The 22,321-nt window shown below is 57.1% G+C and overlaps 10 protein-coding genes across 10 annotated transcripts; 2 read left to right on the top strand and 8 right to left on the bottom strand.

The window, feature by feature from the left end:
• Nucleotides 1-931: 931 nt before the first annotated feature.
• Nucleotides 932-2,713, top strand: QBC33DRAFT_68178 (C6 finger domain-containing protein). Its single transcript, XM_060432987.1, has one exon. It carries the CDS (start codon nt 1,225-1,227, stop codon nt 2,485-2,487), a length of 1,263 nt encoding a protein of 420 aa, XP_060283636.1. The 5' UTR covers nt 932-1,224; the 3' UTR covers nt 2,488-2,713.
• QBC33DRAFT_68183 (uncharacterized protein) lies at nt 2,622-3,417 on the bottom strand. The gene is made up of 2 exons (XM_060432988.1): nt 3,318-3,417; nt 2,622-3,280 (listed from the first exon to the last, which is right to left on the bottom strand). Exon 2 carries the CDS (start codon nt 3,261-3,263, stop codon nt 2,757-2,759), a length of 507 nt encoding a protein of 168 aa, XP_060283635.1. The 5' UTR covers nt 3,264-3,280; nt 3,318-3,417; the 3' UTR covers nt 2,622-2,756.
• A 2,558-nt stretch (nt 3,418-5,975) lies between these two features.
• QBC33DRAFT_586704 (uncharacterized protein) lies at nt 5,976-8,818 on the bottom strand. The gene is made up of 4 exons (XM_060431490.1): nt 7,336-8,818; nt 6,696-7,286; nt 6,315-6,640; nt 5,976-6,258 (listed from the first exon to the last, which is right to left on the bottom strand). Exons 1-4 carry the CDS (start codon nt 8,700-8,702, stop codon nt 6,080-6,082), a joined length of 2,463 nt encoding a protein of 820 aa, XP_060283634.1. The 5' UTR covers nt 8,703-8,818; the 3' UTR covers nt 5,976-6,079.
• A 509-nt stretch (nt 8,819-9,327) lies between these two features.
• Nucleotides 9,328-9,789, bottom strand: QBC33DRAFT_558900 (GTP cyclohydrolase 1 type 2/Nif3; the record flags this gene model as incomplete). The annotated part of the gene is made up of 2 exons (XM_060429920.1): nt 9,328-9,382; nt 9,500-9,789. 2 exons carry the CDS (start codon nt 9,787-9,789, stop codon nt 9,328-9,330), a joined length of 345 nt encoding a protein of 114 aa, XP_060283633.1.
• A 742-nt stretch (nt 9,790-10,531) lies between these two features.
• Nucleotides 10,532-11,245, bottom strand: QBC33DRAFT_514974 (uncharacterized protein; the record flags this gene model as incomplete). The annotated part of the gene is made up of 1 exon (XM_060426065.1): nt 10,532-11,245. The coding sequence occupies one exon, from the start codon at nt 11,243-11,245 to the stop codon at nt 10,532-10,534; it is 714 nt and encodes a 237-aa protein (XP_060283632.1).
• Nucleotides 11,246-11,267: 22 nt separating this feature from the next.
• Nucleotides 11,268-12,353, bottom strand: QBC33DRAFT_538279 (acyl-CoA N-acyltransferase). Its single transcript, XM_060427868.1, has one exon. The coding sequence runs from the start codon at nt 12,211-12,213 to the stop codon at nt 11,560-11,562; it is 654 nt and encodes a 217-aa protein (XP_060283631.1). The 5' UTR covers nt 12,214-12,353; the 3' UTR covers nt 11,268-11,559.
• Nucleotides 12,354-12,845: 492 nt separating this feature from the next.
• QBC33DRAFT_491709 (uncharacterized protein) lies at nt 12,846-14,855 on the bottom strand (the record flags this gene model as incomplete). Its single annotated transcript, XM_060425476.1, has 3 exons — nt 14,391-14,855; nt 13,241-14,331; nt 12,846-13,143 (listed from the first exon to the last, which is right to left on the bottom strand). The coding sequence occupies exons 1-3, from the start codon at nt 14,682-14,684 to the stop codon at nt 12,846-12,848; spliced, it is 1,683 nt and encodes a 560-aa protein (XP_060283630.1). The 5' UTR covers nt 14,685-14,855.
• A 576-nt stretch (nt 14,856-15,431) lies between these two features.
• QBC33DRAFT_68135 (Alpha/Beta hydrolase protein) lies at nt 15,432-16,750 on the bottom strand. The gene is made up of 3 exons (XM_060432986.1): nt 16,616-16,750; nt 16,182-16,562; nt 15,432-16,116 (listed from the first exon to the last, which is right to left on the bottom strand). The coding sequence occupies exons 1-3, from the start codon at nt 16,643-16,645 to the stop codon at nt 15,556-15,558; spliced, it is 972 nt and encodes a 323-aa protein (XP_060283629.1). The 5' UTR covers nt 16,646-16,750; the 3' UTR covers nt 15,432-15,555.
• A 698-nt stretch (nt 16,751-17,448) lies between these two features.
• Nucleotides 17,449-20,085, top strand: QBC33DRAFT_471986 (uncharacterized protein; the record flags this gene model as incomplete). Its single annotated transcript, XM_060425199.1, has 2 exons — nt 17,449-19,343; nt 19,488-20,085. The coding sequence occupies 2 exons, from the start codon at nt 17,452-17,454 to the stop codon at nt 19,744-19,746; spliced, it is 2,151 nt and encodes a 716-aa protein (XP_060283628.1). The 3' UTR covers nt 19,747-20,085.
• A 165-nt stretch (nt 20,086-20,250) lies between these two features.
• On the bottom strand, nt 20,251-21,771 carry QBC33DRAFT_514969 (kinase-like domain protein; the record flags this gene model as incomplete). Its single annotated transcript, XM_060426064.1, has 4 exons — nt 20,251-20,350; nt 20,442-21,209; nt 21,283-21,516; nt 21,584-21,771. 4 exons carry the CDS (start codon nt 21,769-21,771, stop codon nt 20,251-20,253), a joined length of 1,290 nt encoding a protein of 429 aa, XP_060283627.1.
• Between the last annotated feature and the right edge of the window lie 550 nt (nt 21,772-22,321).

The following is a 22,321-nucleotide window of genomic DNA, read 5'->3' as shown; positions in this document are numbered from 1 at the left end:
ACTAATTTAAACCCTCCGTTAGTTCTGGCTCAAAAGGTGGGCCTAGCCGTATCCGTATTGCACCATTCGTATAGATGTCATTGCGATTGGCTCCAAGTGGGCAGCATTAGGACCAAGACCATCCTAGAGACAGTTAGCCAATGGCGTTTTTTCAGGTACGACTCGTACACGATCTGACTTGCCAGGACAGGGGTGTTTACGACGCAACCAAGAGTCTAGGACCTACAACGACTCGGTAAGTGAGTGCTCTGATGAGTGCTCTGACAGATCCTGCTTCGGGAACGAGAAGCCCTGAAGAATCCGAGCAGCTTTTTGTTGTTCTCTTGTTCCTACTTAAAGACTGCCACGTTCTTAAGGATGCCGCCTCCTCTTCACTCGTTGGGAAACCAAAGACGAAGCGCCCCAGCCTGCCTTCCCCATCTATCCTGAACACGAGCATCCGCCTCTCGGCGCCCTCTTCAAAATGGCGAAATCGGAGCCCTGCAGCGGAGACTACTACCTCTGGAAATAACTTCCTTCTATCCCAGCGGCCGTCGTACTTCTGGCACTCTCCTCATCGCAACAGTGGCGGTCTCATGGAGCATTTGGAGAACCCGGACTTGGTTCTGCACCGTCTTTGCCGTGGGAGGCCCATGTAAGGATCCCAGAGAGCACTTACCCCGATTCCCGTCCGGAAGCTTGCTGACGGCAAACAAAACACAGTCCAGGTCATCGACTGCGCTACTCGAATCGCGTCTCACAACAACACAGCCAAGCTCATGCCATACGCCATCCGGAGCGCATTTAACCTCCTTACCCCGGTGCCTTTTGCAACTTCCATCTATATGACACACTCTCGAGTGATCCGTAGTGTCGACGGAGAAAAAGATTCTTTCTTTAGGCGGCGCTGGCTGACAAGAATCTTCGTCACCAGCGACGTCCTCGCGTTGACTATCCAAGGGAGCGCTGCGGGCCTGATGGCCGAATTAAACCTGGACTCAACCAGGCGGCGAATGTAGCTACCTACCACCCTATTTACGATAGAAGGTGATAGGCGGGAGCTTTGGGCTTCAGGGGGGTACCTTGGTACGGACCCTGACACTGCCCCACGTCTAAGCCACTGCACTAGCGGTTTTCCCAGTGATAATCAGGACCTTCCAAGTTCTATTAGTAGCTAGTCTTGCCTCGAGTCCTTTTCCATCATTCATCCCTCGTCATTGATCACTTTCAACCTCCAATCAAGACATGGACGAACCGTCGGCCAGTGCGACGGAGAGTGCCACAGACGGAGGATCCCGTCGAACGCACAGAAAATCCAGATTTGGCTGCAAGGTCTGCAAACAACGGCGCGTCAAGTGCGACGAGCGTCGTCCATCATGCGGTAACTGCATCAAATCCCATCGCCAGTGTTCATACCTCGCCGAAGTTGCGGCCTTGCCATCACCAGCCTCGGCACCTGCATCGGCACCAGCACCGTCCGTCGGTCCGTCGCCATCACAATCTCCCTCATCGCGGCATCGATGTCCTCGTCCGTCCCCGAGCGACTTCCCGCACGTTCACCTTCCTTGCCTGACTGGCGAGTCTTACAGCCTTTGCCACCTGGAGCTGATGCACCATTTCACGCACAGAATGGGCGATGCATTCCATGATAGCCAGTGGGTGGGCCGTGACTACTTGGGGCTGGCTGTCAACCTGGGGTTTGCTGCCCCTTATCTGATGGACGTGATCCTCGCCGTGGCAGCCGCCCACAAGAGCACGACACTCCAGGGTGCTACACAGGATTTCTACCGCCGAGAGGCAACTCGGCTTCAAACACGAGCATTGGCGCAGTTCAACGCCATCCAGCCTGACATTGAGGAGAAGGACTCCCTCTCCATTTTTATATTTTCCTCTTTGCTCGGCCAGCACGTCCTCTTCGATACCTTCTCCTCTCAAACTGACTTTCCCACCGTTCTCGATCGATTCGTCCACTGTCTGGGTCTGCACCGCGGCATCCGAACCATTGTGACCCGGTCTCATCCCTCCATCTTGGCGCAGCTCCGCGAACACCAAGGTCCAGACTCGGTGATGGCGCAGGAAATGGGGCCTCCATATGTCACGAGTGACCGAGGAGACGATTGTGCTGCCCTCACTGAGCTGATTCAGCGGAGTGATCTCGGACCTATGGAGACCGAAGTGTACAGTCGCGCAGTTGATACGCTGCAGCAGATGTTTGACAACCAGCGTAACCTTCATCTGTCTTCGTATCGGCGGGTCAGAGTCGTCCAGGAGTGGCCGGTCCGCGTATCGGTAGACTACGTCAACCTCCTGGCCCAACGAAGGCCAGAAGCTCTCATTATACTGGCGTACTACGCCATGCTATTGCACAATGCGAGATTCTACTGGTCCGTTGTTGGGGCGGGACGCTTCCTCATCGAATCCATTACTGCGCACCTCGGGTCGTATTGGGCTGAGTGGCTTGACGCGCCAAACAAGATGCTGGAATCCTCTGATCAATATGACACTTGAATCAGACGACGTTTAGAACCAGACAATGATGAGATAATATCTTCTCTGGTCGTTATCACCCGATCATTATCGGCAACTCATCTACAGTTCTTCGCTCAATAACCTGTTTGCGAAATAACCTGTTTCGCAAACCCGGCTTCGTCGAGGAAGACCAACACTTTACCGCTGTCGCGTCTCCACAGCCCTCTTCCAATCGAGCCTTCTGCAGGAAAGGACACAAGACGTGGTTCCTGTTTGTCCCTTTAGAGTCGGTAAAGCTAATGGGCGAGCTATCCCGTGCGGTCCCATTCTCTACCCACGTGCGCAGCTGCTCGAACATGGCAGTGGGCTGGTCCCCGCCACCGCCGAAGCAATGGGCGAGGCCAGGGACCTCGAATTACCGGTATAAGCTGTGAACATCGGGGCAGGAGCGACATGACGGCCTCGTAGTAGACCTCGGTGCTTTTGGCCGGGATGGCATTATCGTCCCAGGGTGAAGAGTGTCGGGAAATGGACTGCCAAACGGACTCTGATGGGTTACTTGCCAGACCGTGGAATGTCAGCATCTTGCCTCCCGCGCCCCGAAACTTCGACAGGTCGGCATCGTTCGTACTGACGGGGAACTCGTACTGTTGAATCCCGGCGTGAACCAGAGAATCAAATTCCTCGTGCGGGAGATTCCTGATCTCGAAGCTCGGGTCCTTTGCCACGAACAACCGCAGCCACTGTGTTACCGAGGACGTTCGGCTGGCCGACACAATCGCCGCTGCTGGAGCAGTTAGCGGCCGCAATGCCATCCGGTACAACCAGACTCCTGTGAGGTCCGAGCCAGGACCGAAGCCGTGCCAGACTTGCCTTCCCGCCCCAGCCACGACGCCTCTTCACGTCGCATTCACCACGGTCGCCGCGGCGACGCTGATTTGCACCGGTTTGCGGGCAATCGGCGGTCGTGCCGACTAGCCGGAACGGGTCGAAGCTGGCTGGCACGGTAGGTAGGCGTCCACGTCTGCCACGACGCCGTCAACCACACCGTCTGGCTTGTCGCAGGTGGCTGTGGCGGCCTGGGTGATGGCATCCAACTCGCCACATGTCCGGGTACTCGCCCATCATGTTCATCGGCTACTGGCGGCCAGCTCGGGCATCTCGAGAGCCGGCGCCCCGGCGGCGATGCCGTTGTACGCAGTGGGAATATTGCTACGCGAGCCTCAGGCCCTGGCGTCCGCCTTGGGGGCACCCGTTCCAGTAGGAATAGATCGGGGCTACACGGTAAATGGTGGTGATTATGCCCTTGCTGATGATGGCCTTTTTGCCTCCGTCAACCGGGGTTCGAATATGCAGTCAGAATGGACGGACTCAGCGCAGCTTAACCTGCTCGTTCAGCGACACGAATCCCAAGTTTCGAGCCGGTGTAGATCTGCATTCCCGTGGCTCAGGGGAACCCACCAACTCGCATCATCCGGGTCCGCGCCTAACCTGAGCCCGGCGTCCGTGGCGTACCCCTCCGCGACGTCGCCGGTCATGGTGGTGTAACGGAGGTAGAAGCGGCCGGCGAAGAACCGCCCGTTCTAGTCGTCATCGTCGTGCCCGGCCGGCAGCTAGGTCTCGACGTGGACTCGGTCGTCGGTGCCGGGTGGGTGTACGTGACGGTGACGTTGCAGAAGGATAGATTCCCCGCGGCGATGGAGGGCTGGATGAATCTGAGTGCTGAGTGGACGCTCGCGGTCAGGTTCGTCACCGGCGCGGCGGAGACGGAGAGGATCTCGGCGCCGAAGACTGAGGGCGGGGCTGCGAACGTGGCTCCATGGTTGCAGGGTGTTGTCTTGTGTTAGCGATTGACTGGCTAGATATAGATATTGCATGACATGATCCTTTTATGGACGGGGTTGGGGTTAGAGAGAATTGAGGATGTTAAAATAATTTCATTGGAAACCACGGGCCCCCGAGGTAAGTGAAACAGGCGTACACGAACCGACGTCGTTGCGATGGAACTGGAAGTGCTGGATTCGATCTAGGGTTCGAAATGGGCCTCGGAACGAGTGTTTGGCAAACCGAGTGCGACCGTAATCAAGCCGATGCGATTGGACCCGGATTCTTTCACGCGGCCGGAGTCGGTGGGCCCCGGCATTGTGGGGTCTCGGCCCGGACAGACGGTAAAGCGATTGGCCCATTTTCCTGGGCCGGGAGGCCAGCCGGATCCCTCCCGCAAAGCGACCGCTGCGAGGTGGCAAATGCATGGTTTCTTCTAGTTAACTGCAACCCCCAAGGATGCCGCCCTGACCAATAAATGCACCGCCGCGCCATCAACAAGTGGCCCGACCGTGTCCTCCGTCCGCCCCGGCAGCCTTCGTAGGTATGTACAGCAAGATGCTGTCAGTCAATAAGCACAAAAAGAGCTTCAAATCGAGCCTTAGGTAGATAGCGAGAAGTAATACGCGTCACGTGGTTCTGATATTACCTTCACACCACCGTGCTTCGAGAGAGAGAGCCACATATCCATAAATCCATACAATGGGACCTAAAAGCAAAACGCAGGATGATTAGCAGGGAGTGGAAGAGGAAAAAGAAAGAAAGAAAGAAAGAAAGAAAGAAACAAACTTGGTGTGTACAACAGTACATACCTGATAATTACCAGTACACTTCAAGTATCTCAGTCTAGGTACCACCTCCCCAAGCCTCAACCAAACCACTCACTCCTAAATATCTGGGCGATGTTAAATCCTCCAGATTCCAAGTGGGGTTTCTTCTTTTGGCACAACTCAACTGTCTAGATAACTCAGAATGAGCTAAGATCCAAGCACAACGAGGTTAATTCTACGGTGATGTTAGGGACATACCTCCTCAATCGAACGACTCATGATGAAGCGAATGATTTTCACCTCTTTCTTCTGGTCTAGGCGTAAGATTCTGCCAATGGCTTGTCGTTCAACTGACGGGTTCCAATGCGGTTCGAGAAGATAGATGCGACTCGCAACGGAAAGGTTGTTGAGTCTATATCGACACTGATAAGTGGTGAAGGTACCGACCGACTGGTCAATTTCTTCTATCCAATTTGCCAGCAGAACTGGCAGGATACATTAGCGTGGCTGCCGATGCACTGTAAATTGAGCCCAACCATTCGAGTTTCTGACCCGAGAGGTTCCCAAAGACTACAACTCTCCGGAGTATTGAGTGTCTCTCGTCTCATTAAAAAGTCGAGTCCTTCTTTCTGGTGGCTGCAGCTAGCTTAGTCAATCGGTCCCATAGGGTCCCTGCGGGGGGCTTAATAAACGTTTTGACTGAGAAGCTACTTGAGACAGTTCCCTACCCAATTCCTTAGCGATTCTGTCGCGACCGCACTCTCTGTCGGAACCTGTGCCAATTAGCCACCTCGTATAAGTCAGTAGGACTGATCACCGCCGTGCCTCCGTCCCGCTGCCGACCTGGGTCCTACAACCCGTTACACTTAGGTCCATTGCTTCGCGATTACACAAGACTTTATTGTACCAATACCTGTACCTGCTTCTAAACATGATCATAAGTTACGTATACGCTCTGAGTGCCTTATGTCTGCCGTCCCCGAGGCAGTCAGCGAGCATCATCATCATGGGTCCCTTTCTCTACATGGAGAAACTCATCATCGCCGCCTCAAAGCTTCCTGTAGATTCACCCCGGAAAGCTGGGTTGGCGTCAGTCCGTTCAAGCGGAAATAGCAGCCTTCACCATGCGCGTTCTGGTTGTGATGGCCGGCCCGCGGAGCAATGAGGTTCCAATCTGCCAGGCATTCCCAGCAAAACTCGAAATGGCAGCTTGAGCCTATTGCGTCGTGAGTGACAAGCCAACCACGGCTTACTGGTGTCTCTGGCACTTACACGTCATGTGGAAGCAGTACTCGCCCTTCTGGATGTTTTCCTTGCAGTTCGGACATGGCTTGGTGTTCTGCGCAATCCAGTCTCGCGTCTGTTGGAATTCTGGATCGCCATGCTGTCTCACGCTGTCGAACTGATCGCAGGTCTGACCCTCATGCCACGGCATCGAATGGCGGTAGCACATCTCGAAGGCGCACTCCTCGCAGTGAATCCGCGGGTCGGGCGGTCCATCGTCGTCATAGAGCTGGCCGCTCGAGCAGTCCGGCCGAAGGCACCATCGGAAGCTGGGCAACTGACTCAGCGCGTTGAGTTTCAGATACCGGTCGTATCTGTCATCTGTGTTAGGTCCCCAACGACATGTCGGTCAGCGTAAACATCACTCACTTTTTAAACGTGCTCGGTTTGGCGTATAGTCGGACTTCGTCATACGACAGTCGACGACCGCACCTATCCGAGAGACAAGCGAGTTGGTCGCATCTGCTCCTTCCAAATTGCTCAAGCTGCGAATCTATATGCTTCTCGAGGCAGCCGGTGCAGAAGTCGATTTCGTGGCTGCACTCCAGCCCCAGCTTCGCCGGGAATCGCAGGATGTGCCACATCCACTGACCATGGAAACCCGCACAGAGGTCCAGCCATTCCTCTACTGAGCCGAACTCAACGTCAAAGATCTCGTCGGTACAGACCGTACACTCTTTGCCCGTTCTCTGTCGCCGAAAGAATCGCACGAACAGTGGGACTCGGATGCTACCGCCGCCGTGGTCCACACTAATCATCCAGATCTTTCCGGGCCTGAAAGCGGGAACCCGGCCGGTCTCGTCGGGCTCCGTGTCCCTAAACGCAGGTTCGAATAACGAGTGCATCGGCCCGAGAGAGGCGAGTTGGGTGTGCAAGGCGGATGCAATTCCCAACGCCTCGTCGCTCGGCCGAGGATTCAGCTGGCTCAAGGCAGCCCGGAAAGCCAGGATGCGATCATACCTATACGCCGTCAGCAAGTTACGCAATTCCTATCGGCCCAGGCACTCACATGGCCATGTTATTCTCCGTATCCCTGTCGCCCAATTGTCGAAGCAAGTTCTCGAGGCCGCCTCGGTGGCTGGCTGGGAGAGGCTGGTTGCAGCTCGGCGTTGGGCAAACCATCCAATTCTCCATGCCCAAGTGTGTCCACCAGTCCGTGACCAGCGACTTCGTAAGCGCGTCCAGGTAGCACTTTGTGCAAATGGACTTTGAGCAGCAACTAGTCCGCTGTGACGGCCTGGCAAACTCGTTGACACGGAGCCGGGGCTGGGCGCCGGGCTTCGGAGCGAACCTAGGCAGCTGGCATAGGTCGCAGGGAAGGACTGTGAGTCCGTCGGCAGCGACGCTCTCAGCGAAGCGTCGAGCTTGCTGAGTATCAAATCGGATGTCGAGGAGTTGGTTCGTCAGCATTGCCGGAGAGCACGACTGCAGAAACGAGGCTGCGTTCGCCCGATCACCAACCGTAGCGGCCTGGAAGCTCTGAGAGAATATTTTGTGGACCAAGATTATTCGAGGTGTCAGCTCGTTTCCCAGGCCTCGAGACGCTTCCTCCCTTTCTATATCATGCCTCTGCTGCTGTTCCTCGAGACGCTGTGCCATCCGCGTCAGTTTCGAGTCCGAATCAGCCTTGACAACTTCCAACTCCTGGTTGACGAGTGCCGCACTTTCCATCAGCTCCTTGTTCTGATCTTCTGCTATGACTATGCGGTTTTGCAAGGCGGCAACAGCTCGCTTTTCTTCCCTGCGCTCGGATCGCCCCAAGGCAATTTCTGCCTCCAGAGCCTTCGTCTTTTTCTCCAGTTTTATCTTCTCTTGTTGTACCTCGACGATAGGGCGATCGGCGGATTGCAGGATGGCAAGGTTCTCGGCCTCGAGCGTCTTGGCCCTCTCTTGCACTTGAGCGTGGGTCTCGGCCATCTTGACGGACAAAACCTGATACTCCTTCAGCCTTTCCTGGAGTTCGGCAACCCTCTGGGCATGTCTCTCCTCTAGGTTTTTCTTCATTTGTCCTAGATTTTCTATTGTCACCTCCAATTGCCGCACTTTAGCGTTGTCATGCTGGAGGTTGGCGAGACTTCGCTGTAGGCTCTGGAGTTCTTCGGATTTCACACGCAGCTGCTCTTTCAGGTGCAAGACCGCGGTTTGCGAGTTTTGTTGCGAGTTTCGTTCTTGTTCGAGAGTCATGTTTCGGTCGCGGAGAGACTGGATTACAGCTTGCTGGACCTGCTGATCGTGCAGAGCATCTTCGTGGGCCAACGTCGAAATCACGGTTTCGTCTTCTGCGTCTTCCCAGAGAGGACCAAGGCTGCCCGACGCCGACGGTTCTGCCTTCTTTCCCCGGAAGACGCTTGAAATGCTTCGCCTCAATCTCGACATGACGGTCGGTGGCTCGAAACAACGGCACAATCTTGGACGAGGAAGATGGGAAACTTCCCCTCGGCTTTGACGACCGAAGTCAAGGTCGAAGTTTCAGCTGTCAGGGATTCGCAAAGAGAAACGAGGCTCCGGACACGTATGTCTAGCCCAACTCAGGGCGCCTGCATAGACACATAGCTCCCTGTTCGCAGCATGACATATAACAGGCTGTGGTTGACCGCCAAGCCAGCCTCATCGTCTTGGGCATATTGTAGCCATAGGAAACGGACCGTCAACTGTCGGTTGGTCACACCGGAGTGTTCGCCGACAAGGCTCTGAAATCAAGTCGCGCGATTGGGAGAAAAAATACGTTGTCTGAGGTCTGCGCCTGAGGCGCTGCTTAAGTAAAGGGCCACCATCCCGACCAACCATCCCCCTGGCCAGGTCGTTGCCAAAACAGCCATAGGATTGAGCTTGAGCAAGAACAAGCCACGTCTAGCCTTGTTTCTTTCTCTGCGTTTTTAGTGCATCGTAGGAAACGAATTATCTGCAGACCCTCTAGCATGCTCTAGGAATAAACTCCTTACAAATCCCCCAAAGGTTCAGCAACGAAACCCGGATAACGGTACCTTCCATTCAAATACTCTCAGAAGTCCTCCAGCTTGATCACGTGGTACGCCGGCTCCTCGTAGGGATGAGCACTAACAGGGACCCTACTCAGCGACAAGCTCGATTACGCGTGCCACGCAAAGGGGCATCTCTACCCTCCCTCCCTCCGGGCAAATACAATTGGGGGAAAAAAAAAAAAAGGAACTCACGTCTTCAGCGCAGCGACGGCCCGCCTCGCAACATCCTCGCCCACGCACAGCGTCTCGATGCGGACCTCGGGGGTCTCCTCGAGCTCGCCGGGCCTGCCGATGTGCGGGTTCGCCGCGTCGCCGGGCCGGAACTGGCCCGTCCCCGTCGCCGACCAGCAGCACTCGGTGTAGTTTCCCGTCCCCGGGTAGCGGCCCGCGCCGGCACCGAAGATGGCCGCCTTGCAGGCCTGCACGGCGGCCGGGGGCGCGTAGAAGATGAGGCTGAAGCGCGCGATGGCGGCGGATGCCATGCTTGGGGGGTGCTGGGCTTGGGGATTTGGGATGGTGGTTATGGTGGTGGTGAAACTTGGTGAACACAGACTGGGAGTTGATGAAGCGTTGAGGTGATGTCGGGTTGTAAGGGTGGCCCAGGCATATGTTATTAACGCAAGTCCAGTAAAATATACCGATAGATGTAATTATGCAAATTGCCTCAGTGCGACACCTACTTGCGCCTGGGGTCTGTGCGCTGCAGGTGGGACCCTGGCGGCACTGAGTCAGGGCTGGGATGCCAGGGTTTGAACTGCAGCGACTTCTTCCGGACAAACATGTGCTGCAGAATGAACCTGAAATAATGGCAGCCAACCAAAGCTGAGGGTATTATAATGCTTGCGCGGTCCAAATATCTAGGTCGTGTGACTGGCGCCCATACGCACCCTCCAGACTTGCTCCAGCGGATGCAGCGCCGGCATAACTGCTCGCCTATCCAACGGGACAACTAATACCACTGATGAATGCCTAGCCTAATGCGGTAGATGGCGGCAAGCGCGAGCTCATCTATGCGGAATGAACATCTCGCTCGACTACTTCCAACGACTGGAATCCCGCCAGTCGGCGAGTCTGGCCCTGCCGGACCTGCTGACGACATAATCCATAACCAAAAAGCGTTCCGCCTGCTGAAACCCATGTTCAGTGCTGGGCCGCCGCTGGGCCGCCCCGGCGCCAGGCCGCAGTCCTCTCCCGCGCCCAGCACCCAAAACTCGACAGCATTGCCTAACTGTGGCCTGGCTCGCGTCCGCCTTGTCCATCACCGGCGCCCTCGCATTTGTCATCTGTACCGTCGCGTTTATCGTCGGGAGGATCGGCCGCTTGGCTCGGGGAAGGAGGTCTAGAGGGTCGGCTGGACCGCTGCGGATCGGTGGAACTGGAATGACCAGAATGGTCAGGAGTGCGGTGCGATTGATCGGGCCCCTGGCCCTTTGCCTTCTTGGAAGGCTCAGAGTGCTTGTCGGTTCCTGCTGCCGGGGCCGCCGACTCTGGCGCGGGCGGATAAGGCAAAGGCAACGGCGTGAACTTCAACAACGGCACCGGCTTGAATGTCGCCGGCGGCCAGGGCGTGAACGACGCCGGTGCTAACCGAGGGATCGCTGACTCGCCAGACTCGGGCTGGGGAGCTGAAGTCGGCGACGCCGGCTGCGCTTGCGTCTCCGTCTGCGTCTGCGTCTGCGACTGCAGCTGCACGGCGCACTCGAAGGCGTGCCGCAGAAGGCGCGTTCGGGACTTGAACCTGTGATCGCATCCGGGGCAGTTGAATTGCTTCCGCGTCCGCGTCCGCGTCTGTGCTTGCGTCTGCGGCTGCGCCTGGGTCTGCGCCTGCGGACGAGGCGAGGTCGACTTCATCGCTAACGTTGACTGCGCAGTCAACTCGCTGGGGGGGCGCTTCAAGCGGACGAAAGTGTTGCCGTCGATGATGCTGGGCCTCGACATGGTCAGGACGTTGATAAAATTTGTCCTGAGGCTCTAGTTTTTGTCGTCGGGTTGCACTCGGGCTTTGCCAGCTGTCAGCGTTGCTTGGACTGGACCCAATTTTTGAGCCGACAGGCGGCATCTTGGCGGCCCGGCCCGGCCCGAATATTCATTTCCTGGCCTCGTGGGACGGTGGTGAGGATTGTATTCTGGAAGGCCGATCTGCTCAAACACAAGGAGAAACAGAGACAAGTTACATTCCCCACGGTCCATCATAGACGATCGTCAAGTAATATCAGCAACGCCAAAAATAACAGCAGACAGCCCACCGCCCACTACTTCAACCCCCTCAACTCCTCATATTCACTCTCAAGCATCCCCATCTCAATCAGGTCGTACCACTTCCGGTTTACATAGAGAAAATCACGCCGTCTACCCTCAATCTTGAACCCCAGCCTCTGGTACAAGTGTGCGGCCCGTTCGTTGAATGCACTCGTGCCAATCTCGAGCTTGTGGATGTTGGCAAAGTTGAAGGCCCAGTCCATGGCCCAGTCGACAGCCTCGCCACCGTATCCCTTGTTCTGGTACTTTTCGTGGATTTGGATTCCCAGGCTGGGATTCCGCCTGTGGATGGAATTGTCGCTGACCTTGCCTAGCAGAAGGTACCCAATAGGGGTAGCCTTTGCCGACTCTGCCACAATCTTCTCCCCAGGCAGCATCGCCGCAGTCTTGAGGACCTCTTCGTCGGTTTCCTCGGCCGGAAGACATATCATGGCTTTCAGCATGGCGCCCTCGACCCACTTGTCGAAATTGGCAAGGAAGTCTTTCTTGCTAGCAAAGTTGAACATTTGAGGGCTGGCTAGGGCCATGTTAATAGGGTCGAGAAACAGGCTGTGGATGAAATCCTTGTCGGCATCGTTGCTCTCGATCGCCCGGTAGATGAGTCGTCTCGAGCGAAAGCCGTTTGCGAAGACGGATTCAAGCTCCATAGTCAGAAGAGTTATGAGGCAATTGGAGGCCTTGTGCAAGTTGTGTGGGAAAGGAAGGAATTAAGGGAATACGGTATGGCAGCGTCTGCCCCGTGTGATATGCAAATTTGGCGACCAAATATACTGCCGTCGTAGGATCGCAATGCGTCCACTGATCTTACTCATAATTAGTAGCCGCGTATTCCAAACAATATCATTGGCCATCTCAGTTGGCCGTGTGAGTCACAATCACGTCGGAAAACCATTGCCATATTGCCTTTCGGGAAAGTCTCCAATTACACAGTTGCTGCTGGCTCCTTATCCTAGCGATGATGTGATTCCTTTGCAGCCTTGAAAGGCCTGGAAGAGCGCGTTACGTTTGATAGGATCCTTTGAAATCTGCACGATTGACACTAGATATCAATTATCCACCTGCCGAGTCATCCAAGCAAGGGGGCCACTCTACTAAGTTGGCTGCAGACGATCATCCGCCTCCCAGGGTCGGACCTAATTAGTCCCCCCTTTGGGAAAAAAATGCGATCACAACTGCGAAATCAGCACAGCCTTGCGCAGCGACGCTCGGATATTGTCAAGCATTATGCATTGATTACTAGGGACATTCCTCCGATGGCCCGGAGGCGGGCACGGCTCATTCATTTATAGACATAAAACGACAGGTCCTCCCCCTTCTCCTCCCTCACTGTCATGCCGTTGCCCATGAACCTGAACCGGTTCCGGCTGTTGTACTCAAAATCAAAGTCCTCGGTCCTGAAGCTCTCCAGGATCTCCTTGTAATGGAGGATGCTACCCGCGTACATGGCCGTCACCTTGCCATCCACCTTGTTGTTCTTATACCACGACCGGCAGCCGCTCGTCCAGACGGTGCGCTTGAGGAACTCGTGCGTGTACGTATTGTAGTCGGCCGTTGCCTCGGCGTCGACAGTGACGGACCTGAATTTGGAGTCGGGTTAGAAAACCAGAGCTGTGCAGGGGAGAGGGGAGAGTGAATGGTTACTTAATATCCTCGGCCGCGATCTTCCTGCACCACCTCAGGATATACTCAGCCGTCCACTCCATGACAGCCAACAAGCTGCCATGACCCACGGGGCAATTGGGCCCGTTGAAGATGAAGTAGTTTGGCATGTTGGGCGCGCATATGCCGAAATACGCAGCCGGGTCCTCGCGCCACTGGTCCGCCAGCCGGACGCCGCCCCTGCCGACGAGGTCCCAGTACGGCGTGAAGCTGACGTCGAACCCGGTGGCGCAGACGATGATATCGAACTCGTCGACGGACCCGGCGGCGGTCTCGATGCCGCTCTCGGTGACGGCGGCGATGTCGGCAAACTCGATGCGCACGTTGGGCGCCTGCAGGGCCTCCAGGTATCCCTCGCCGGGGGTGAGCCTGCGGCAGCCGACCTTCCACTCGGGGATGAGGCGCGCGCAGAGGTCGCGGTCGCCGTTGAGGCGCTCCTCCATGGTGCGCGTGAAGGCCTCCGTCACGGCCTTCTGCTGCGGGGTGCCGAGGAGGAGCGCGTAGAAGAACTGGTTGAAGTGGTGCTCGATCTGGCGGCGCATGGCCAGCAGCTTCTCCGGCTGCTCGCGGAACTCGCGCTTCTGCTCCTCCGTGTACCGGAAGTTCTTGCCTTCGGGCGTCAGCTCCGCCGAGTAGTTGGCCGAGATCCACGTCGGCGTCCGGATGTAGTTGACGATCTTGGCCGCCTTGGGCTGCATCTGGGGCAGGATCTGGATCGCCGACGACCCGTTCCCGATGAGGGCTACGCGCTTGCCCGTCCAGTCTATTGTCTGGTCCCACCGCGCACTGTGCAGGAGCTTGCCCCCGAAGGAATGAAGGCCCTTGATGTCGGGCCACCGCCACTTGTTGAGGATGCCGGACCCGTTTATCAACACGTCGGCCTCGTCCTTAATGACTGTGCCGTTCTGCTCGATCTCGAGTAGCCACTTGCCCTTCTCGTCGTCCCATACGCTCGAGATGACCTTGCTGTTGAACTGGACGCGTTCGTCGAGGTTGTACTTCTGCGTGGTCCGCTTGATATACTCCCAGATCTCCGGCCCCGAAGCATAGAACGAACTCCAGTCGGGATTCGGCTCGAACGAAAAGGTGTAGATGTGAGCTGGGACCTAGGTAGGATCCCTATCAGTATCATTATCTCGTCCGGCAGGGAGGCGTCTGCACTCACATCGCAGGCCACGCCCGGATACCTGTTTTCCAGCCAGGTGCCGCCGACGTCGGAATTCTTCTCGTAGATGGCGAGGTCGACGAAGTCATCCATCGGCGTCTGGTGCTTCCACTTGTACGCCAGCATCAGACCGGAGTAGCCAGCGCCGACGCAGACGACACGGAGCTTCCGGGGCTTGTACACGGGCTTCTCCAGGATTGGCACCCAGTTGGGCGGATTTGCGTTGGTTGGCCCATTCATGACGCTTTGGGATTCGATTTGGGAAACTCCGGCTGGGATATCATGGGCTGTCATACTGGCGGATCTCTCGGAGGAAAAGTATGTTGTGTGGCAAAAGGGAGAATGTCATGCAGAGCTACAGAGAGTCCGGATGGGCCCTTCGATGGCTTTTAAAGGCCACACAGCTCAAGCATGGTGAAAGTCTAAGAGGGCAGTCGGAATCTTCCGCCAGCTACTTTATTCGGGATTATTAATTCATGTTGCGTATGCGCACAAAAGGAGCCGATGGTTCTGGCCTGGCCAGGCCTGCGAGTCTGAGATGCAGCCGAACCGGATCCCAAAGACCGGAACGGGTCCAAGCCACCGGAAAGGTTCCGGGACCTAGCCGGTGACACCGGCAAGGGAGGCTCCACGCGGGCAGGTGAGCACATTGAAGCATCGGATACGAACATAATCCGATAGCACCGGGCCAGTGGACGGGAAGCATGAAACAATGTTGACTGATGCGGGGAAGAGCAAGTAAATACTGGAGCCGAATCTACATCCCGAAACATTGCACTCCGATGCCAAGTCGATCTCGAGATAGTGTTGCGATGCTCGACCCCATGGGGAAACTTAGCGCATGTCGCAAGCTGGGTCAATTGGTCAGGTAACCCTCCGTATTGTTTGCCCAGATTCTGAGAATTCGACACAAAGATGCAACGCCCGAACAAGACATGGATGAGGTGATTGCTCTCTTCTTCCTTACCGAGGTAGCTGTTGATTACAACAAGTTGCCACTTGATTCTACACTTTCCCCACTTTGGCTTGGAATCCCAGGTTGGTTGTTTCTCCTATTAAGATCTGATCAAGATGCAAAGGGGTTGATGCAAAGGGATTCTCAGTGGGAACTGCATAATTTAGAAGGGCTCCCTGCCACGTCTCTATGCTCTGATGCTTAACTACATCACATCTGATTGATAACCCATTTCACGCCATCCACGGCGTTCTTCATGAAAACCTCGGTCTCAGGCAGAGAAGGAAACAGCCAGAAACAATGAGGCAGCCCGTCATAGTGATCCGCCTTTACTGGAACGCCCGCCGCCTTCAGAGATTGGGCCATGACTAGTCCATCGTCCCGTAGGGGGTCGAACTCGCAAGTGACAATGTATGTCGGGGGGAAATGCTTGTGGTGCCCCTGATCCAGCGCCGGAAAGTAATCCCTGTCCTCGGGACTAAGACCAGCGAGCTCGAAAAACTGCCGCATCGTAGTCGCGTCTATGACCGGGACGTTCTCGCCGTTCTCCTCATGGGACGTGTAAGTCGACTTGTACGCCTGCGGGATGTTGTCCTGATGCAGAGTGTAAGGGCCGAAGGAGACTATGCCCTTAACTGCATCCCGGCTCGCAGTAGACTGGCCCAGAGTAACTTTACGCGCGACGGCAAGGGCGAGTCCGGCCCCCGCCGAGACGCCGATGGTGTACATCTTGTTTGGATCACCGCCAAATTTGGTGGCATTTTCGTTGGCCTGGACAATGGAATAATAGGTTAGGAGTGTCCACTCGGGAACCTTGGAAAGGAGGCATGACTTACCCACTCAAACGCCTTCATCGTGTCCTGAAGATGGGCAGGCGCCTTATGTTCTGGAGACAGTCTGTATTGCACACTGAAAATGATGCTCTTGGTATTCTCAGCAATGTGACGACAGAGAACTTCGTCGGCTTCGGATTGCCCCAGGACGAAACCGCCGGGGTGGTAATACACGCCGACGGGAAGCCCTCCGCCGTCGCCCAGCCCAGTTGGGATATAGATGCGATACTTGATGGCGTCGAGAGTGCCGTCTTCCGTCTTGACGGAGCCGGATGGCTGAGGATACCCGGGCGCCAGTGCAGCAAGGAGACCGCCGAATTGGGCTCGCAGCTCGTCAGCACTCCCTTTCAGAACGGGCCGGACGCCACCCAAGCCCTCCTCGACCTGTAGGATTCCTGTCAGTGTTACCGCAGCTCGTCACTCCTCATTCCACTTGCCTTGAGCCAAGAATCTGCGTATGTTCTCATGTCTTCGTTGGGTACTTGGTAAGGTACGGTTGTACGGTTGTGGTATGAATCGTGGGCGAACACCTAAGGCTAATTACTCCTCGGACTGGGTCACTTGGATATACTCTTCTACAACCCATGACGGAGACGACCGTCTAATATCTCTATTCGCCTTAGGAGTCTTTTGCCCAGCTGGTTACCTCTTACTGTCGGCTAGCCATCCTAACCTGCATCATGCATGGCTCCGAACCCAAGGCTCCGGGACCTTGGCTCGCTTGGGTGTCCTGGCTGGCCCGTATCCGAGCGCTAGTGCTATTCCTGCCAATGAGAATGGATTCATTCCCGATCCGGCACCTGCAGGCTTCCCCACCATCGGATAACACTGGTTCCCCACGAGGTTCCAGTGCCCAGGAACGCCAGGCTGCGGGGAACTTGGGATCCTGGAAGCCTCGGTCTCAACCAAGTCAAATATCCGTCTGTCCGACGACCACGGTGCGTCAGATGTAAGACTGCTGGAGAGAAATGGCATCGTAGGTTGAGGAGGCCGCAGACTTGGCCTTTGAACCTCGGTTGTTCTCACCGATGATCCCCAATCTAGCCCCTCGATGCATATCCTCTGGAGTAGCGGTGGCCAAGAATGGTCGCCAAGATGGCGTATGCGACCTCCTGAAGCTAAGGTCAAAAGTACGGAGTAGGATGACGGCACCCGCTGAATCCCAGTAACCCCGCAAACCCCCCGTTCCCACTTCTTTTCTGTCGCCACTATTTTCGACCTCGTTCGATCCTGGCATGTCCACCTCTTGTAAGCCTATGTAGCCAAACAGAGAATGCCCGTCAGAAAAACCAGAAGCGGCGAGCGTCGTCGGTGCGCCAAGGCGTGCAGGAGCTGCAAGCGGCGGAAAGAAAAGTGCGATGGCGTCCGGCCCTGCGGACGGTGCATACGCCGCGGCGTCGGCCACGATTGCAGCTTCTCGCGGGGCCCGTCGTCGGCCCGGAACTCCCCCGTGATGAGTGCCTTCCACGACTTCAACGATCAGAACCACAGCCAGAACCAGAATCGGTTCGGCCAAGACGCTCCGTTCAGACTCGCGCCCGCCCCGCCCGGTCAGCTATCCATCGACCTCCTGGACTACGCCACATTGCCAAAGCCGCGGCCGTCGCGGCAGGGCCAACGCTGCTCCCGGACCGCCCCGGTCCCGCAACTGTCCCGGCTGATCCAGGACGGTCGGGGCAAGTTCATGTTCATCGGCGACTCGGCCAACCTGTCCTTCCTCCAGTCCATCCGTCGCCTTGTCCGCGATTCCCTGGGACCGTGCGCGTTCGCCGATGACCCACTGCGGCACCTCCTAGTGGAGGCGACCCCTGAAGGCCGGGGGAACTGGATAAGCGAAATCGTCAAGCGGCCGACCCCGAGGCCCGACCCGGAGCGCGCCAGATATCTTGTGCGGTGGTACATGCGCGCGACAAGCTGTGTACTGAACCTGTCTGATGAATTTGAGATCCAAGCGTCGCTCTCTCGGTGGCTGCAGAGCTCACATGATGGGCCTGAACAGGATGCCAACAGTGCCATCTTCTTCCTGATATTGGCTATCGGTGCCCAGACCTGTCCCGAGCATCTCGACGACCTTGCCGAGCAGTACTTCAATTACGGGCAGTTCCTGACAGTGTCGGGCATAATGGAGGACCCAAGCATCGCCACCATACAGGCGTACGTTCTCATCACCATGTACCTCCTAGGGGCATCGCGTCGGAACGCAGCATTCATGCATCTGGGCATCGCAGTGCGGGCAGCCTACGCCCTGGGCATCCACCGCGACGACATCAACGCGCTCTTCGACAGGCCCGAGTACGTCGTGCGGGAGCGGCTGTGGAACGTCCTGCGCGTGCTCGACCTCTTCATGAGCGCGTCCCTCGGCCGGCCGCCGGCGACGTGCGAGACGCGGGACACCAAGGCCCACGCCAACTACTCCGCGTCGAACGACCTGTGCGCCATCTTCGAGGCCGTGCTCACTCAGGTCTACTCGAAGCGCATGGTCGTGCCGCAGGCGCTGGAGCGCATCAGCGAACACCACCGCCAGTGGGCCGTGAAGTTCATGTCCGGGCTCGCCGTCGACAACATCCGGCCGAGCGAGTACATCGACACCGACCAGGGTGAGCGGGAGCCCAACATCGGCCTCTACCACCTCAAGGAGGCCTACTACTGGACGATAATGCTCCTCGCGCGCCCCTTCCTAATCGAGAGCGTCTCCCGGCACGTCTCGCAGACCACCACCGCCGCCTCGGCAGGCACCTCCACGCCGCCAACCACCTCGTCCCCCTCGGACCACCTCCTCGCCTACGCCTGCGTCGACTCAGCAATCCGCACCGTCGACCTCCTCCGCGGCCTCGTGACGTCGCGCTCCCCCGTGCCCAAGCGCCTCCCCTTCGTGGTCAACTCTCTCTTCGTCGCCGCCCTCGTCCTCGGCCTCGCCCAGTTCGCCGACATGGACCGCGCCTTCCCGCTCGAGCGCGGCCTCGCGGGGGCGCGCGCCCTGCTCGCCGTCTTCGGCCGCCACGACGCCGTCGCCCGCAGGGCCCGCCACATCGCCGACGACCTGCACGCCGCGTGCGGCGCGTACCGCGACGGCCGCGCGAGAAGGAAGATGGAGCGCCAGAGCCTGCTTATCGGCGGCTTGTTTGGGAGCGTGCATGGCCGCGGCGCCGAGGCGTCGCCGTCGCTGTCGCCGCCTGCGGACGCGGGCGGGGGGCGTCACCACCACCGGCACCGGCAGGCGGCGACGCATGGTGGTGCTGCTTTGGGTTCCGAGATTGGGGATGGCGAGGCGGATGCGCACCACGGGAACGGGAACGGGCACCGGGGCAGCTTTGGGGCGGGCACGCAGCCGTTCGTCGGGATGGCTGACCACGAGAGCTTGCTGATGCTGCCTGATTTGGCTGGCATGGCGGACATGGCGGACATGGCGCTGCCGCTGTCGCCGCAGACGCTCGTATTTGACTCGTTTGATGATGACATACCCCTGGCCTCGGCCGTGGACCCCAATTTGCTCCAGGAGGAGGGCCATGGCGTGCTTGGTGAGGGGTTTCGGAGTGGGTTCTTTGGGCTGGGTGGTGTTGACTGCTGATGATTCTGGGACTCCCCTGCTGGGGTTTACCCTGCCTGCTGTGCTTTTCTTTTAGGATTTAACATGATCATGTAGCGTGAGGTGACGTAGGATGGCGTTTTCGTTCGTTTTGTACAAATAGGATTGACCTCTTGCATCCAGGAAGGCAGAAGAGTACGGGAGATCTTGCCTCTTCACTAGGCTTGGTGTTGAAGAGCTTACTGATCTGCTCGATCGCGGCGTTGACATGGCATGGTCTATTGCCCTAATAACTGTTGGTTTCAGTCAGAAAATGTTGAGCATGGAAATATAGTCGAGTAAACAGGGGGCCTAACCCAATGGTATTTCTATGCTCCCCGGTATCCCAAGCCGTATGCAGTCAAAGTGTTTCAGTAGCTATGCAAGCAGGCTTGAACCTTTTTTCTCTCTGTCTCAAACGTGACAGCAAATCGTCCGTCCTTGCGAGCGTCTTTGCCCCAGACATTGCGGCCGCAGAAGGGAATGGTTGTAGGAGCGGGAGCTTGGCTACTCGGCGCGGGTCTCGAAAAGAATGATGGCGAATCGCTCGCTGCTATCCCGTAACAAGGACCTGCGCAGAAGGGTGTACACCTCGGCCGTGTAGAATCTGTGTAGTTGGAGTAAAGAATCGCCACTGCTCCAACACACAGCAGGTCGCTTACATGCAAGAGCTGTATAAGGTCAGCCAACTTCTTTACGTGGATCCTCCAGCACTCTCTCTAGCCATTGCCACAGTCTCCTGTCTGCCATAATCATCCACCGCATTCAATGTCCCAAAGCTGGCCAGCTCCTCCTTCGCAACGTACTCGGCCGTGGAGTCCTCGGCCGCCAGTTCCTCCAGCAGCTTCTTACTTCCACGCTCCTGGGCCCGTTGCTGAAACAGAAAAGGAATGTCGACCGCCTCCTCACACAGCGCGGCAAAGTGGTAGTAGTCCCGGGTCGATAGTAGACGGACCACGCGCTGGAAACTCCATATCCTGTCGACCCGCCCCCACATTTGCCGGTCCGCCACCACGCCGCACCGGAAGGACCCTACCAACCCCGCCTCCGGTTCCCACAGCGGCGGCGTTGCCAGCAGTTCGCTCGCCGGGACGGCCGACGCGAAGCCCCAGTCGATGAGGCACGACACGTTCAGCTCCGAGTCCACAAACACGTTACCTGTATGCAGATCCGGGTGCGCCAGGGGGAAGCCCTCCCCGCCAGCAGCCGCGTCGCCGCTCAGCCGTGGCACCATCTCGCCCAGTAGCTGGCCTGAGATGCAGTAGGCAAGCCGGTTCCGGCTGTGGTCTATCTTCTGGCCCACCGCCACAAAGTCATTCCACCAGCCAACGGCCGCCCGGTAGCTAGCTACGCTAGTATACTCGGTCGGGTCGGGAATCGGAGCGAAGAAGGCGTGGTACGATAACGAGAGCTCCTGCGCGTGCGATACATAAGCCGCCACAAGCGCCTCCAGGTACGCACTCTCTCTATCGAAAGGCCCACGGTCCAGCTGTTCGAGCAAGTCTCTCCTCCCCCCATATTAGCGCTGGCGCGAGGCACTCCCCGATGGTATAGTTGCCGTCGCTGTCCTGGAAGAGCGATCCGATCTTGGGTTGACGTAGGTGCGATAGCTGCGAGGTGATGGCGCCAAGCTGGCGCATGATCGTCATCCGATCATCGTCCATGAGCTCGGGAACTCCCTTCACCTGCCGTAATTCGTAGTCGACAAGGCGACGCCCGGGCGCCTGGCTCATGAGGATATAGGGGACACCGAGATCGTTTTGGCGCGAGGCACTGCGGGGGGGTCAGCCATCACCATATCCACGGAAAGAGAATGCCGGCACCCAGCCCCCTCCCTCACCTGTAGGCGAAGACCTCGGGCACGGGTACCGAGCTGTGGGTACTGATGTAGTTGAGCGTGGCGACCTCGCTGGCTAGTACTCTGGCGGCATACTCGTCGCTAAGGGCACCGGGACGAGGCGAGCGAAAGATCCACTCAACACCGTCGTTAAACGCCACAACGACTGCCCAATTCATGCTGCCCGACATGGGTGGCGCTGTCGTGTCGCAATGGCATGGCCTGTTGCGCAGCTTCTCTGCCAAGGTTAGAAGGGCGTCGAGGTCGAATTTGGCGTACCGGAAGATCTTGGGTCAGTCCATACTGCTGATGTAAACAGCAGATAGATTCGTAACGCAGCCTCGAACATTGGGTCTTTTTTGCATTTGTGGTTCGGTGCCAGGCACGTGGCCATCAGGCCCCGCCAGGACTGCCCCCCCATTCCCTCGGGTGCAAGAAAGAAGTCGTATTACGTTGCTGGCGATAGGGTCTGATTTATAATGGTAAGGCATTGCACGCTAGGGATGGAGGCCGCTCTGAGCACGGAAATAAGTCGAGTAAACAGGGGGCCAAACCCCCAATGGAATTTATTTCTATGCTTCCCCGATGTCCAAGGCCGTATAACAGCCGTGACGTTTCAGGTTAGTTGTGCAAGCAAGCTTCAAAATCTCCCAGGAAATGAACCCGAACGGTACCGGCGCCGGCTTGAGGGCACTCCGGTCCAGAATCGGGAACTGGAGTTTGTCACAGAATCTAGTTCAG

The sequence above is a fragment of the Phialemonium atrogriseum genome (genome assembly GCF_030411735.1).
Source record: "Phialemonium atrogriseum strain 8032-3 unplaced genomic scaffold QBC33scaffold_12, whole genome shotgun sequence".
In the NCBI taxonomy this organism is placed as follows: Eukaryota; Fungi; Ascomycota; class Sordariomycetes; order Cephalothecales; family Cephalothecaceae; genus Phialemonium; species Phialemonium atrogriseum.
The sequence above is the reverse complement of the archived record's forward strand: the minus strand, read 5'-3'. Positions and strand labels throughout refer to the sequence as shown.

Coding starts and splice junctions, on each gene's coding strand:
- QBC33DRAFT_538279 (XM_060427868.1), bottom strand. CDS start 12,213: ATGGAGCTTGAATCCGTCTTCGCAAACGGCTTTCGCTCGAGACGACTC.
- QBC33DRAFT_68183 (XM_060432988.1), bottom strand. CDS start 3,263: ATGGCATTGCGGCCGCTAACTGCTCCAGCAGCGGCGATTGTGTCGGCC.
- QBC33DRAFT_68178 (XM_060432987.1), top strand. CDS start 1,225: ATGGACGAACCGTCGGCCAGTGCGACGGAGAGTGCCACAGACGGAGGA.
- QBC33DRAFT_586704 (XM_060431490.1), bottom strand. CDS start 8,702: ATGTCGAGATTGAGGCGAAGCATTTCAAGCGTCTTCCGGGGAAAGAAG. Junction 7,287..7,335: donor ACGGAGAATAACATGGCCAT/GTGAGTGCCTGG, acceptor GACGGCGTATAG/GTATGATCGCATCCTGGCTT. Junction 6,259..6,314: donor GTACTGCTTCCACATGACGT/GTAAGTGCCAGA, acceptor ACGACGCAATAG/GCTCAAGCTGCCATTTCGAG.
- QBC33DRAFT_68135 (XM_060432986.1), bottom strand. CDS start 16,645: ATGAGAACATACGCAGATTCTTGGCTCAAG. Junction 16,563..16,615: donor ACGCAGATTCTTGGCTCAAG/GCAAGTGGAATG, acceptor GGAATCCTACAG/GTCGAGGAGGGCTTGGGTGG. Junction 16,117..16,181: donor CGATGAAGGCGTTTGAGTGG/GTAAGTCATGCC, acceptor TCCATTGTCCAG/GCCAACGAAAATGCCACCAA.